At 42.8% G+C, this 14592-nt stretch overlaps 1 protein-coding gene across 5 annotated transcripts in view; it reads left to right on the forward strand.

Moving 5' to 3' along the window:
- LOC140562414 (voltage-dependent L-type calcium channel subunit beta-2-like) overlaps positions 1-14592 on the forward strand; it is a 109179-nt gene that overhangs the window by 48055 nt on the left and 46532 nt on the right. The window contains exon 1 of one of the 5 annotated variants that reach the window (XM_072688043.1): positions 4638-4697. The exons of the other annotated variants lie outside the window; for them this stretch is intronic. Coding sequence (XP_072544144.1) covers positions 4665-4697 — 33 coding nt within the window. The 5' untranslated portion in view covers positions 4638-4664. Of the gene's footprint in view, positions 1-4637; positions 4698-14592 lie in introns of those variants that run through there. 5 annotated transcript variants of the gene reach the window in all.

Consider the following 14592-nt stretch of genomic DNA (forward strand, 5'->3'; position numbering starts at 1 on the left):
TTCTAGTGATGGGGAGGTTCACAGAAAGGGGTTATTTTTTTTTAGGTATTTAATTAGGTAGAAAAGGGGAGAAAATTAGAAATGCTAATATTTTGTATTAATATCACAGCCTTCAAACTGCAGAATCACATTTTTTCAACTAGGAAAATCACAAGTATCAAGTCTAAAGACTCATTTTGTGGTTGCGACCTCCATTCATAGAGGAAGGCAGGAAATATGCTGTTTTCTATTAGGCATCAATGAACCACAGTGTTTCTATGATGTATTCCCGAAGGAAAAGCACAGAAGGAAAGGAAGCGTGATTTTCTGTCCTGGCGTACGGCTGAGTCGATGTCCTGTTACTTTGTTCTCTTTTAGTTGGGCGCTTGTTGGCAGATGCTGAAAACAGAAGTTTAACTTTTTTTTAGGTCTTACAGATCTAAGGGCATCTTAGAACAGATGTGTCCTCTCTTTCTCACTCGGTTTCTCCTTTACACACATGCACGCATGTGCGCACACACATACGCACACACTCACTCACTCACTCTGTAATTACAGTGTGTCCCGGAGCATCATTACTTGGGCGACCATGACAACTGCTCAGATGGTGTGTGTGAGTGTGTGTCCACTGCGTTTGTGTAAGTAATCAGAGCAGTCGAGGTGTGAACTTGCTGTCTTTCTCACTCACCTTCACACATTTCCAAGTCTCGCAGTGACTCAGACACTGTGGATGTGCTAAAAACAACTGAACATCTGAGACCAAAAGGACTGAAGCCTCCTACTGAAGTGATATGACCTTAAATTCTCTTTTGGGACACATTCACTTACAGTTAGTGATGACCCCTTAAATATCTGGTTAGTGGACAAAGATCCAAATGACATTTTCTACACTCTCAAAAACAAAGGTGCTTCAAATAGTTCTTTGAGTGACACCATAGAAGAACCATTTTTGCCTCCATAAAGAACAGTGGACCTCATTCAACAATATCTTCTTTCTTAAAGTTGTTCTTGTGAACAGTCCTAACAAAAAGTCCCAGTCTCAGATTTATGTGTTGTTCACAGCTCTGCCCTTATAATGGATTGTAAATTTAAACAAATCTCCCAATTTGGTACTGCCAATTTACCCATTCATTCATAGCTCCCCCTAGCACTAGCAATGCTCCTGACACTAAGAGTCTAAGGACTTATTTTTTTTACTTGATTAAATCTGCTGTATAGGAAACAGTTATGAGTAAACCGTTTTGAATGCACTCAGTGTGTAGAACCAGCACATTCTGTAAGCTACCATGCTTTTATTGTTGTACAACGATATGTGATATATTTCATTCTTCACTGTTAATACCACTAAATAGATACACCCTGAGAGTCCATCACTCAGTCCAGTACAGTGAGAATCAGAACACAGCAGAGCAAACTAAAACACTAATGCTAACAACACAAACACAGCAAACAGTGCAGACGATATATGATATATTTCATTCTTGTTGGATACACTGTGTTTTTTCTGTGCAGTTTGGACCTGTAAGCACTTCTGACTTTTGCCCCCAACACTAGGAGGGTAAGGACGCCTGTTCTGTGCAGCATCACTTAAGGGTAATGAAGGGGGACAGCCGCCAGTTGTGCTCTCTCAGACTCCCACTGCTGATGGCAAACATGATGTGTTTTTAAACTGCAGAATTGTGTCAAATCCCAAATAAGAAAAGCCAGAGTCAGAAACTGCATGAGTGGGTTTTAAGGAGATATTTCGTAAATTCATATTTACGGGGTACTGCATTCGCAAATACCGAATACTGAATAGACCCGACATAATCGGTGGCTGCCGTGAGAAGCGCAGTCAACAGTGCATCATTTCAGTAAGTGGTGCCGGCTGTGTGAGGAAGTACAGGTTTACTGTATGCAGTGTATACAGTCCAGAAGCATTTTTCAACTTTTGTTTAACAACGCTGTTTATTCAGCTGTATGTGCTCGAGAATGAGTGAAAGATGGAGGGGAAAGAGAAGGACAGATAGAAATCAGAGATACATTGGCAGAAGAAAAGGGTGGAGATTGTGGTCTGCCTCATTAATCAGGTTTATAACCAAGTGAGTCAGCATGCAGTGTGAAATGTGCCAAGACACACAAAAACATATGTTAAGGAATGGCCTGATTAATGTTTGGGGGACCTTGTACTGGGGATGTGCATTATAATGCATAATTCTGATATTCAAATTCACGAATAGGTAATCTGTTAATTGGTTAAGGCAAAGACATTCATTGATGTGTGTCAGTATTCATAAATGGCTGAGGGAAATCGGTAAGGTTTTTGTGACAAATGAGTAACTGAGGTTTCCTCTGAGCTAATGAGCTAACAGAGCTAACACGTACAGTTTGAATCCTGGTATTTTCTTCCAGTGGATGTTAACTGAGAAAAATAATTGAACCCAGAGCACAGAATTAAGAGAATGGCACATTTAATATAACTTTCAAACTCATTTTTTTTTTTGAAACCTGTTTAACCTGAGTGTTACATCACCAATCCCAACTTCCACAGTGCCCCCACCCTGTGGCTCTTTTAATTGCACATAAGGAATACGCTTATTTGGCCGTGGACTGGCTGGACAAGAACAAAAAATCTCAGACATCAGACATGCCGTAATACTGACGAAATACCTTCTGTTATGCCGGCCAACCCTGTTAAAACTGGCCAAGATAGGAGTCAGCAAATGTTTTCCCTAAACACGCAAATGAAATTTGGCCATTTTTTTGCTCCTGAGCTCCCCCTACAGGTGGAGAGTGAACCTGGAGTTCAGTACCGGTACAAACCAGAGTGATGTCAACTCAGATGTGTGGCCATCCTTGATGTTGCACCATTCTTATATAAAGACAGATCAGTCGCCTTTTTCGTACTATTAGCGGTCTTTGCAAGTTCTGTGTTCTGATACTGTACTGGGCTGAGTGATGGACTTCTCACTCTGCTTTCTTCTAGAGGCTTGTTATTTAGATGCTTTGGCGCATTTGGCGTTTGAGTCAGATATGATAAAATACTGAAAGACCAACTACGTATTTTCTATCGGAACATGATAGCCTGCAACCTTGCGATGCATTTTCATTAGTCTTGCATTGAAATACAAGCTACAAATATCAGTGTATGGCTTGAAGCAGTGTGGAAGCCTACAGCAGCCACACAACTGTATTCCACATTATTATGGCAATGGTTAAACCATGCTTCATTAACAGAGGCATGCTGCTAATGTTAGCGCCAGCTGTTGCTGGGGACTTGTCTCCCAGGCTATCAATTACGACACACTTTTCAGCTTTAAGCTATAGCTTGTCTTTGACCAGGTGTTTGCTCAGGATTAGTGTTTTAAATGACAAATTACAAATATTGCAATGTAATAAGCTGCCCTGACTCATGCTCGAACCGAAACATGGCATCGACTGATTTGACGTGAATCGTTACCCACTTGGGTTCTTCGGTACCCAAACTTACTGGGAGATACCGAAGCGTCACTGAAAGTGAAAGAATCATGTGAACTGGTGCAATAGACTTACATTACTGGATTGTAATATGGATTGGAATAGGATAGCGTTTCACAGTTCCCGTGAGGGTTGTCCTGCCTGCTTCACCAAAGTAACAGAGCGCAGTTAGCAGCACGCTGAGCCAGTGAGCCAGTTCCAGGCAGTGGAGCATCAAAATGCTGTTATATTATCAGGAGAAAATTTGACATAATGTTGCTGTAAACAGTTCGTTTGGTTTCGGTGGTTTCAGCTGTGTGTGCTGTAACCTCCCTGACTCTCATCAGAGCATCAAAAGCCCCCAGTGTCGGTAATGTGGCCACCTCGCCTTCTGCAACTCCTGTTTCCTCATTCTATAAAAGCTGAAAAGGTTTGTACCAGATCTTTCACACAACAGACTCTGACTGGGGGACACATGCTGTCCATGTGCTCCATATATATATATATGTGTGTGTGTGTGTGTGTGTGTGTGTGTGTGTGTGTGTGGGTGGGTGGTTGGTTTAGTTGTGCAAATTTGGTATTAGTTCAGAGTCATATTAGGATTAGTAGACATGATTTATGTAAACAGAGATTTGTTTATGTTTTTGTTTCTGAGACGACGCACACACACACACACACACACACACACACTGCAGCTGCTTTAAGTATTTTCTGGAATTTTCTGTGCTGACATCTTACTTTAAACTCTGTGTGTGTGTGTGTGTGTGTGTGTGTGGAGGAGGGTGTTTTGTCATGTAACTGTTTTTTTTTCTTAGCGTGGGAAAGCAGCAGTGTAACGTCAGCAGAGAGAGAGAGGGAGAGTGAGAGAGTGAGCGAGTGAGTGAGAGTGAGAGAGGAAGACGGGACATCCATAGCAAGAAAAGTAAGAGCAAAGTTTGGAAAAACAGAAGCTTTTAAAAGAACGGAAAGGTCGGCGTAAACTTCAGTCATAATAAACGGAAGCGTTGACTCAGCGAGGGTCCCGTCCCGCACGGCACGGCCCGGCCCGGCCCGGCGGAGGAAAAGAGCAGGAGTAGTGAAAGCACAGAAAGCACAGCCTCCAAAAAGAGGGAGTGAGGCTCGTCCCCCTTTCTCTCCTCCTCTTTCTGGGCCTGTCTGAAAAGTGGCTGGGTGGAGTAGCTCGCACACACACATACACGCACTCACACACACGCACATACACACACACACACACACACATACTCGCAGACATGTACCTCTCAACCAGCGAGGAGTCCGACGTGGTGAGTCCCCGTTTAACGACGTCTTTACACACACACGCACACTCTCGCTCTCTCACACACACATATACACAAATGGAGCACACTCACACACCATTACACACAATCTTTGCGGGACAGGGAGATCGAGACCACTCGCTTTCTTTCCATCCAAACAAAGAAGAACAAATTCTGGCTCTTTTCTGGAGCTTTTCTGGGCCGGAGTCTCAGGGCGGGAATCCAGCGTTTCCTGATCTTTGTGGACAGCTTCTTCTTGGTCCTTTTTTTTTTTTCTTCTTCACAAAATGTCTTGTTAAGGGAGGCCTGTGTGTTTATGTGTGTGTAAGTGTGTATGTGTGTGTGTGTGTGACTGTGAGGACATCACTGGGATTGATGCTGTGATTGTCACAACTGTAAAGCCAAGGCCTGTTCACATCTGGTTGGAACTAAATAGAATGAAATACTGACACTCGTAATGTGCTCACACACACACACACACACACACACACACACACACACACATTCTGCAGGCTCCAGTTTCAAAGTGTGTCTGCAGATGCCGGGCAGACTGAAAGCAGTATTTTTAAAGTTATCCCTCCACAGTTTATCAGTACTGTATACAGAAACCCCGGTTTTACTTCGTCTGAGATTTAATGTGATTAGTCTTAGTTTTCGGACTAAACCAGGTCTTTTGATCAGCTTCGGTTCATACTGCTCGCATTTGTGCTACTCGACTGATTTGTTTGTTTGTTATTTTATTTGGAGTATGTAGACATTTAGGTGTATAATAGCTGTGTGGCACATGGGTAGGACTTATGGGACATGTATTCTGTCATGTCCGTAAATCAGGACACCCCATGTAACCTTTAATAGCATATTTAAACATAGAGACAAGTTGATCTTCATATGAAAAATATCACCATGGAGAGATCTGAAGAGCTCTCTGAGGCCTTCAGAAAGTAGCTTGTAGATGCAGATGACTCTGGGGACAGTGGAACGGCTTGTTTCTAATTGTTCTGAGATCTTTTTAAATCTCTTCCCTCAGACTCTTCTTTCTGAAGGCCTCAGAGAGCTCTTTTCATCGGGCCATGGTGAGATACCACTCACCTCAACCGCTAAGAGCAAACCATGCTAAATGTTTGAGGCTTAGATGGGGTGACTGTACATCTAGACGATGTCACATTAGGTAATGTGCTAATGTTTAAAGGAGTTAAATAATGAGTGCATGAAGGGTCATTAGGTCAAAATGCGCAAATGCAGCATGCAATAACATTACTGAACACAGGGTTCTCGAGGCCGTCTGCTGATTTTACATTGGTTTTAGAACATTTCTAGTAGTCCAGCTGAGTTCAGACAGTCATTTCCATCACAGGGATAATATTCCGTAATGTAATTCTCCAAGTCAGATACTGCACGGTCTGCGGTATGACTGTAACTACATTCTACAGAAGTCTGATATGTCAGTGTGTAGTTATGAAACAGTCCCAGCACCAGCTCCGTTACTATGTTGACGTTTACATGGTTATTGGGAATAAAAGGCCATGTAAACTTCAACATAGTAACGGAGGGTGGACAACTAGTCCGAGACAGGTAGCAGTAGCTGGAGGGTGGGCAGCTTTTAGTTCCTGTGCTGACAGCTGATGGATGTAGTAAGAAGTTTCTTATAATTCTTTATTCTCAACATTCGTTTTTGGAAAGGTACTTTTACTCATTATGGCAGTATTTATTAATAATGAAATTAACCTATGTGTCACTTGTCTGGTGTGTGTGTGTGTGTCTGTGTGTGTGTGTGTGTGTGTGTGTGTGTGTGATATTAATCCCAGTACACAGAGCACTGTGAGAAGCCCTGTACTCAGCATGCGAACATGTTTATACATACTGAACAAAGTCAACCTTTAACATGATTAAAACCGCAATGAAAAACAGCTGCAACGTTTGTGTGCAAAAATGAGCTTCATGATGGCTGTCCAAAGCAGTTATTAATTGGTTTATGCCAGGGTTTCCTGCCAGCTCCTGGAGATTTTCCCCCCTGCACAGTTTAGTCCTGCCATAATCTAAAACACCTGATCCACATAATCAAGGTGTTTAGAGAAATCAGAGTATTTGAGGGCTGTTTGATTAAGGTTGGGGCGAACTCCGCCTAAGGGCTTGAATGCTTGATCTTTTAGTGGGGTTTTACATTCCCAGTGTATGCACACAGACTGAGTTATGATGAGGTCAGTAGATCTGCTGTATAGACACTGACTGAGTTATGATGAGGTCAGTAGATCTGCTGTATTTACACTGACTGAGTTATGATGAGGTCAGTAGATCTGCTGTATTTACACTGACTGAGTTATGATGAGGTCAGTAGATCTGCTGTATTTACACTGACTGAGATATGATGAGGCCAGTAGATCTGCTGTATACACACCTGCTGAGTTATGATGAGGTCAGTAGATCTGCTGTATTTACACTGACTGAGTTATGATGAGGTCAGTAGATCTGCTGTATTTACACTGACTGAGATATGATGAGGCCAGTAGATCTGCTGTATACACACCTGCTGAGTTATGATGAGGTCAGTAGATCTGCTGTATGCACACAGACTGAGTTATGATGAGGTCAGTAGATCTGCTGTATTTACACTGACTGAGTTATGATGAGGTCAGTAGATCTGCTGTATGCACACAGACTGAGTTATGACGAGGTCAGTAGATCTGCTGTATTCACACAGACTGAGTTTTGATGAGGTCAGTAGATCTGTTATAATCACACTGACTGAGTTATGATGAGGTCAGTAGATCTGCTGTATCCACATAGACTGAGTTATGATGAGGTCAGTAGATCTGCTGTATTCACATAGACTGGGTTATGATGAGGTCAGTAGATCTGCTGTATTTACACTGACTGGGTTATGATGAGGTCAGTAGATCTGCTGTATTCACACTGACTGGGTTATGATGAGGTCAGTAGATCTGCTGTATTCACACTGACTGAGTTATGATGAGGTCAGTAGATCTGCTGTATTCACATAGACTGGGTTATGATGAGGTCAGTAGATCTGCTGTATTCACACTGACTGGGTTATGATGAGGTCAGTAGATCTGCTGTATTCACACTGACTGGGTTATGATGAGGTCAGTAGATCCACTGTTTCCACACTGAGTTATGATGAGGTCAGCAGATCTGTTATATGCACACTAACTGAGTTATTATGAGGTCAGTAGATCTGCTGTATTCACACTGACTGAGTTATGATGTGGTCAGTAGATCCACTGTTTCCACACTGAGTTATGATGAGGTCAGTAGATCTGTTATATGCACACTAACTGAGTTATTATGAGGTCAGTAGATCTGCTGTATTCACACTGACTGAGTTATGATGAGGTCAGTAGATCTGCTGTTTCCACACTGACTGAGTTATGATGAGGTCAGTAGATCTGTTATATGCACACTAACTGAGTTATTATGAGGTCAGTAGATCTGCTGTATTCACACTGACTGAGTTATGATGAGGTCAGTAGATCTGCTGTATTCACACTGACTGAGTTATGATGAGGTCAGTAGATCTGTTATATGCACACTAACTGAGTTATTATAAGGTCAGTAGATCCACTGTTTCCACACTGAGTTATGATGAGGTCAGTAGATCTGTTATATGCACACTAACTAAGTTATTATGAGGTCAGTAGATCTGCTGTTTCCACACTGACTGAGTTATGACGAGGTCAGTAGATTTGCTGGATCCACACTGACTGAGTTATGATGAGGTCAGTAGATCTGCTGGATCCACAATGACTGAGTTATGACGAGGTCAGTAGATCTGCTGGATCCACACTGACTGAGTTATGAGTATGGCTTTATTAATTAATGCTTAATGATTTAATAATGCAATGTTTGTTCAGTGTAGTGTAGAGTCGGAGGAGGGAGGGCTGTTCAGCAGCAGCTAAAAAACAAGGATGAATGATTCACGCCATGAATGCTAACCTTGAAACATTTCCCATAATGCAGTAGAAAACATTCACTAAATCACTTTAGTGCTCGTGTGTGTGCTGAAGGGGACAGTGACATTGCCCAGAATGTATGTGCACGTTTCCATGTGTGTGTCTGTGTGTGTGTGTGTGTGTGTGAGAGAGAGAGAGAGAGAGAGAGAGAGAATGGCACGTTGTGTGATTGGGTCAATATCTCTGGCTATCTGTACTGGGCGTAGGTCTATATATCAAACCACAATACAACCACTGGGTGGAACCAGCACATCAGGAAGGATCAATGTTTGTGTGTGGGTGTGTGTGTATGAGTGTGTGTGTGTGTGTATGTGTGTGTGGGCGTGTGTGTGTGTGTGTGTGTGTGGCTGCCCTGGGCACTGGTGTTTTGTGAGCACTCGGTTAAACGTCTGTGCCAGCCAGCCCATGGGCACAGCTGTTCTATGCCATTTGTGTGTGGGTATTTGTGTGTGTGTGGGGGGGTGGGGGTAGGGGTGTAATAGGGGCATATTTAAGCTTGATTTCACTTGGGAGCTGCCACATGAAAGTGCCCTAATATGTAATGTATTTGTCATGTTGTCCCTATTACCGTAGGTCACAGAGCACTCCACCTCAAACTGACATTAATTATTAATCACACTGACATAAGCAGTGTGTTACACTGATTTTTACTCTATATTGTATAAAATTTGTTTGAAGGTATCATGTCTTAACTGACAGTAATTCACAGTGTTTGGTAAATATAAATATAAGATTGTAAATTTATTAGTATTATGATTGTCACCTGCAACAGTTGGCTTAGGTTGCTAAAGCAACACTATGGGGGTTGGGGGGTGGGTGCTGCGAGTGGCTCAGCGGTATAATATGCTTCCACTATGGCCCAGGGGTCACTAGTACCTTTAAAATGGGCGAATCCTGAACCAGGTTGGTTTGCTAGTTTGAGAGAACACAAATGGCTTTGGGTAGGTAGATGGCGCTCTCTCCCCTCTTCACTCTCACAGGTGTCTGTTAGCTGGTGTGGTGAATTTGGGGACCCGGCACTTTCTTCTACATCGGTGACCATTGAAAAGAAGCCTAACCCTCCTAGTGTCGGAAGCCTTGCTAATGCTAGGAGGAGCTGTGTGGACAGGATAGCGCTTGTGACAGCTGTGTAATGGTGCATAACCCGAGTCATATTTGTGTAAAATCCTGTAATATTACTCCACTACCTCAGTCCACACGCTTCTTTACGTTCAGTGACCGTGCTGTATCTGTCAGCTTGTCCAGAAAAATGTGTCCTTTAGTGGTGGTTCAAAGGGCAAATTACACTTCCCGACAGTAGGGGGAGCCCCAGAGCAAGAAATGCCATTTTCCCCCCAATATGCATAGGTACTAGAGAACTTGGTTAATCTTTTGGGGGTCCCAATATGAAATCACTATGGACAAAATACACAGGCTAGCCTCCCTGGGGCACCACAGCAATGGTTGCCCTCCGCTCCAGGCATGTGTGCTCACTGTCACTGTGTGTGTTTGATCACTAGTGTGTATGTGTGTGTGTTCACTGCACGGATGGGTTAAAGTAGGAGGCCAAATTCCATGTGTGTCCGACAAATGATAAATATGGTTGGCTTGTCTTGTCTTGTCTGGAGTGACACATTAAGCTTTGATTGGTGATTGGTGTCTCTTTGTGCTGAGCAGACCAATTAGTTTTCTCTGTGGGCGGGATTTACAGTCAACCTCTCTTTTGTTGTGCATTCGTTATGTTCGGTTCTGCAGCTCCATGGCAGACTCATGCAGCTCAGTTTTAAAACCGAGAATATAAACACACTCCAGCCCAGACTACACTGAGATGACCCCTGACTGATAGGGGTCAGAATAAGGCCAGTGTTGCTGCAGTGTTTGTTATAGTGACATTGAGAATGGCCTTGGTGGTCAAATGACTGTAAAAGACAGGTGAGTTTAACAGGTGTCCTTATCATTAGTATGGCCTATGTTACTTAAACTAACTGGCCAGCTATGTTAGTCTGTCACTACTCTGTTGATGTCCTTCGAGATGAGGTCAGACTCACTGCTGACTCGATTAAAGTTCTAATAGAAATTTCCTTCCTGAAATGAGTTTTTGCAGGGTGACATGTCGGATGTTGCCAAAGCATCATTGCCAAGAAACCATAGGCCAACTACTCTAGCCAGTGTTACTTAGGTGCAGAAACAGTGAAAATACACTAAACATATTTTCACCCATTCATCTACTTTAAATTGCACTTATTGCTGACACAGATGTGCAAATGCACACACACACGGCTTGTGTAGTCCTTGTAAAGAAGTATTGCCAATAGAATAGGACTCTCTGAAGCAGATAAACATGGACCTAATGAACCTAGAGGGGTAAATTGAGCTGTGGAGCAGTGGAACTGTGTTCTCTGGAGTAATGGTGCTCCATCCAATACTTTTGGGATGAGCTGGGGATAATACGGTGAGGTGGTGATCATCCAACATAATGACCTCACCTAGTAGAAAGCCTTCCCTGGACAGTAATGACAGTTACTCTGTTTCGTCCGAAGTCAGGAGTTTATGCTGTGTATGAAAGTGTTGCAATTTTCAGGACAGTGGTTTTGCCCTCAGACAGACTTAAACATACCTCAGCATAAACAATAAACAGACAGCCTGCAGTATTATTTACACAGCCTGAGCAAGAAACAGTGCCTTCTAGCCTCCAAGCAGTTGACATTGAGTTGGCCTTTGTTCTACTAAAGGCAGCTCCTAATGTGATAAATGTGAAATGTGCCTAGTTAATGAATGTCTGTTCACAATGAATGTAATTATGAGCTCCTGAGTGGGGGGATCTGTTAATGTGTAAAAAAAAGAAAAGAAGAAAAAAGAATTGTCTTAAAGCAACAATATGGAAAATTGGTAGTTCTTGCTTTTGGGCACCCCCTACAGTCAGAAAGGGTAATTCACACTTTGAGCCACCACTAAGGCTACGTTCACACCTGTGTTTCTTTAGGCTGTTTACTTCAGGGTTAAGGGGGATCCACTTTTTTTATACCGTCTAAAAATTATACTGTAGTATATGATATTATCACGGGTGGTTGCGTTTTGTTATGTGACGTCCACACAATCTTATTCTGCCTTATTTTTATCACTTTACTCGCACAGTTTTAAATCCTTCAATAAATGTTAAACCGTTAACTGCATAACAGGCTGCTCACCACTAAACAAATTCAAGGCTGGCTCCCAAAAAAGCACACATTTCCTCGAGAATGACTTGAATGACTGGTGATTTATGATCGGTGACTGCTGTTGAAAGGACAGAAAACTGAAATGAAAGGTTTTTCGCCATAGTTTTGGATCCTTTTTGGATTTGGCTCGGCTACAGCTCCTCCGAGTATCAGGCAGCCTAGTTTAGCTGCTGCTGACAAACTGCTGTGTTGACGATAAAAACTTGGGTCTGAGAGAGTCGGCGACTGGTGTTTGGAGTAACAGGAAGGCGAAATGAGACCGGTTCTGCCGTGCTTGGACTGGGAACTAATTATCGAGGCTGAGTTAGGATAAGTTAGCTAGCACGCTAAACACCACAGCACAGGCCATGTTCCAGCTAACTGAGGTTCAAATCACACCGTTTTGACGACAAAGCCTTGCAATTATGGGGGTCTTTTTTTTGTACCACCTGCATCACTAATCAGTGAGCACCCACAGCATCACTCACCCTGTGGCTCTCTTAAATGCACATGAGGGAATTACCTTATTTGGCTGTTAACTAGATGGACACAGAACAGAAATCTGACACATCAGACCGGTCATAATCTGGAAGTGTCGTCCTCATTTTGAGATACCGTCAACATTTTGAGATACCGTGGTATACAGTATTACTGTTGCACTACCCAAGCCTAGTTTTTACAATCTTTTTAATGTGACCTGCATCCGACAGGAGCTACCAAGGAGTTCCAAGCAGTGCCTGACAGCTGCGTCCTCGGTTTCTTTAAACTTCGCTTTTAAGCTTTTAATGTCCTCAAACACGAAGCAGTTATTGCAGTATCTGCCTTCTAATTTACTTTAGCCCAAAATTGATGAGGCCTGTAACCCCACTGTCCCACCACTGAAAACCTCCCTCACAGCTGTCTGTCATTCTTTTTCCTTTCTCATCAGCTTAGGTCGAGTTGTATTGACATAAAAGTCGCTTGAATTTGGATGTTCAGTATTATATTTGGCTGTTCAGTATTATATTTCAGTACCACATATTTCCTTTTTCTTGCTGTTCACACACATGATTTGGGCCACTGTTACCTGCTGTGTGAACGTAGCCTAAAGAACAGGTTTTCCTGGACCAGCCAGGAGATACTGAAAGTGAATAGTAGTAGAGTTATATTGCTAGATTTTACACAAATATGACTTGGGTTATACAGGTTTGGTTATGCAAGCGGTATTCTGCACATTTCTGTTATTTTAATGTAAAAATGATACATAATGCTGCTTTAAGGGGTGGGATTGTGGGATTAATGTGTCTATTTCTTGAAAAAAAGTCCAATTCTAATGATGGGTGACGATACTTTCATTAGACAGAGTGTGTTTGAGGGCTTGTGTGCTTTTTTGGGTTCCCTTCTTTTTAAGGATATATAGTATAGTCAAACTTTTTTCCATTTATTGTGAGCTTTCTTTCTTTCTCTCTCTCTCTCTCTCTCTCTCTCTCTCTCTCTCTCTCTCTCTCTCTCTCTCTCTCATGCATTTCTGAACAATTGAGGTCTAACACACCCAATTCAGCTAAAGGCAAGTTCATTAGCTTAGTAGTTGGATCAGGTGTTGGGAACTGTGAAGACTGCAGGACAGAGGGTACTCCATGACCAGGGTTGAGAAATATTTCTTTCTCTCTCTCTCTCTCATTTCTATTATTGAGTTGAATATGAATGGGGGCACTCTTGAAGCGATGTTGGCTGGCACAGGTGTCTCACACCTGTCTCTCACAGGTGTTAGCAGTCTGATGATGCAACATCGGTGGCCGTTTGAAAAGAGGCGGTGGCTGGATGTAATGGAGGAGACAGATATTAAGTCCTTACCCTGTGTCCTCAGTGTCGGATGCATTGCTAGAGTTACGAGGAGAAATGCCAAGGTATTGGAGATTGCAACACTTTTTAATAGTTCAAACCTTGTCCCAACATTCAGCAGCAATTGGCTTCTCTAAGCAGCTGCCTATCAGTTTGCCAAACCATTGTGGGAGAATCCCTTCTGGGAAGGACTGCTAGAAAGGCAAATCAATTTCCATTTGACTACAAAAGACCTTGAGGAAGATTTATCAGACCCCAGAGTGGTGGTGCACTGTTCTACTGTGCAGTGACACCAGCACTAATATGACCTTCATGGAAAAAAGCCATCAGAAGAATGCCTTCCCTGCCAAAATTTCAAAGAAGCTTGTGTATATACGTATTAAACATTTATCCAAATATTTGTGGACATCCCATCCCCTACAGATGTGCCAATGCATGTACACAGCCCTATACATTGAACCATGCCTAGTGCCAGGTGTGGTCTAGAGGGGGTATAAAGCCCCCAGCATTGAGCTGTGGAGCAGTGGAAGGACTGTGTTCTCTATGGTGGTTGGTGCTTCATCCAGTACTTTTGGGATGAGTTGGGGAAGAGGTGGGTGGGTGGTGATCAGCCAACATCAGTAGAGGCAGTTACTCCGCCAAAAGCAGGATCAACTCTTTTTTGATCCCCTTGATTTCAGAAGAAAAATGAATGAGCAGATGTCCAAATACTTTTGCCAATGTAGGGTGTGTATGACCTTTATGTACACAGTCTTCCAGGCACCATAGAGAAGAAATGAATGAAATATGCTTTATCTTGTGTTAAATGGGTTTGTAAAGCCTCTCTCTCTCTCTCTCTCTCTCTCTCTCTCTCTCTCTCTCTCTCACTCACACTCACTCGATCGGTGCGTGATGTGATGTGTGCTCAGATTGAGCATGCTCACAAAGTCTCCCGAG

The sequence above is a fragment of the Salminus brasiliensis genome, chromosome 9, assembly GCF_030463535.1.
Source record: "Salminus brasiliensis chromosome 9, fSalBra1.hap2, whole genome shotgun sequence".
NCBI classification, from domain to species: domain Eukaryota; kingdom Metazoa; phylum Chordata; class Actinopteri; order Characiformes; family Bryconidae; genus Salminus; species Salminus brasiliensis.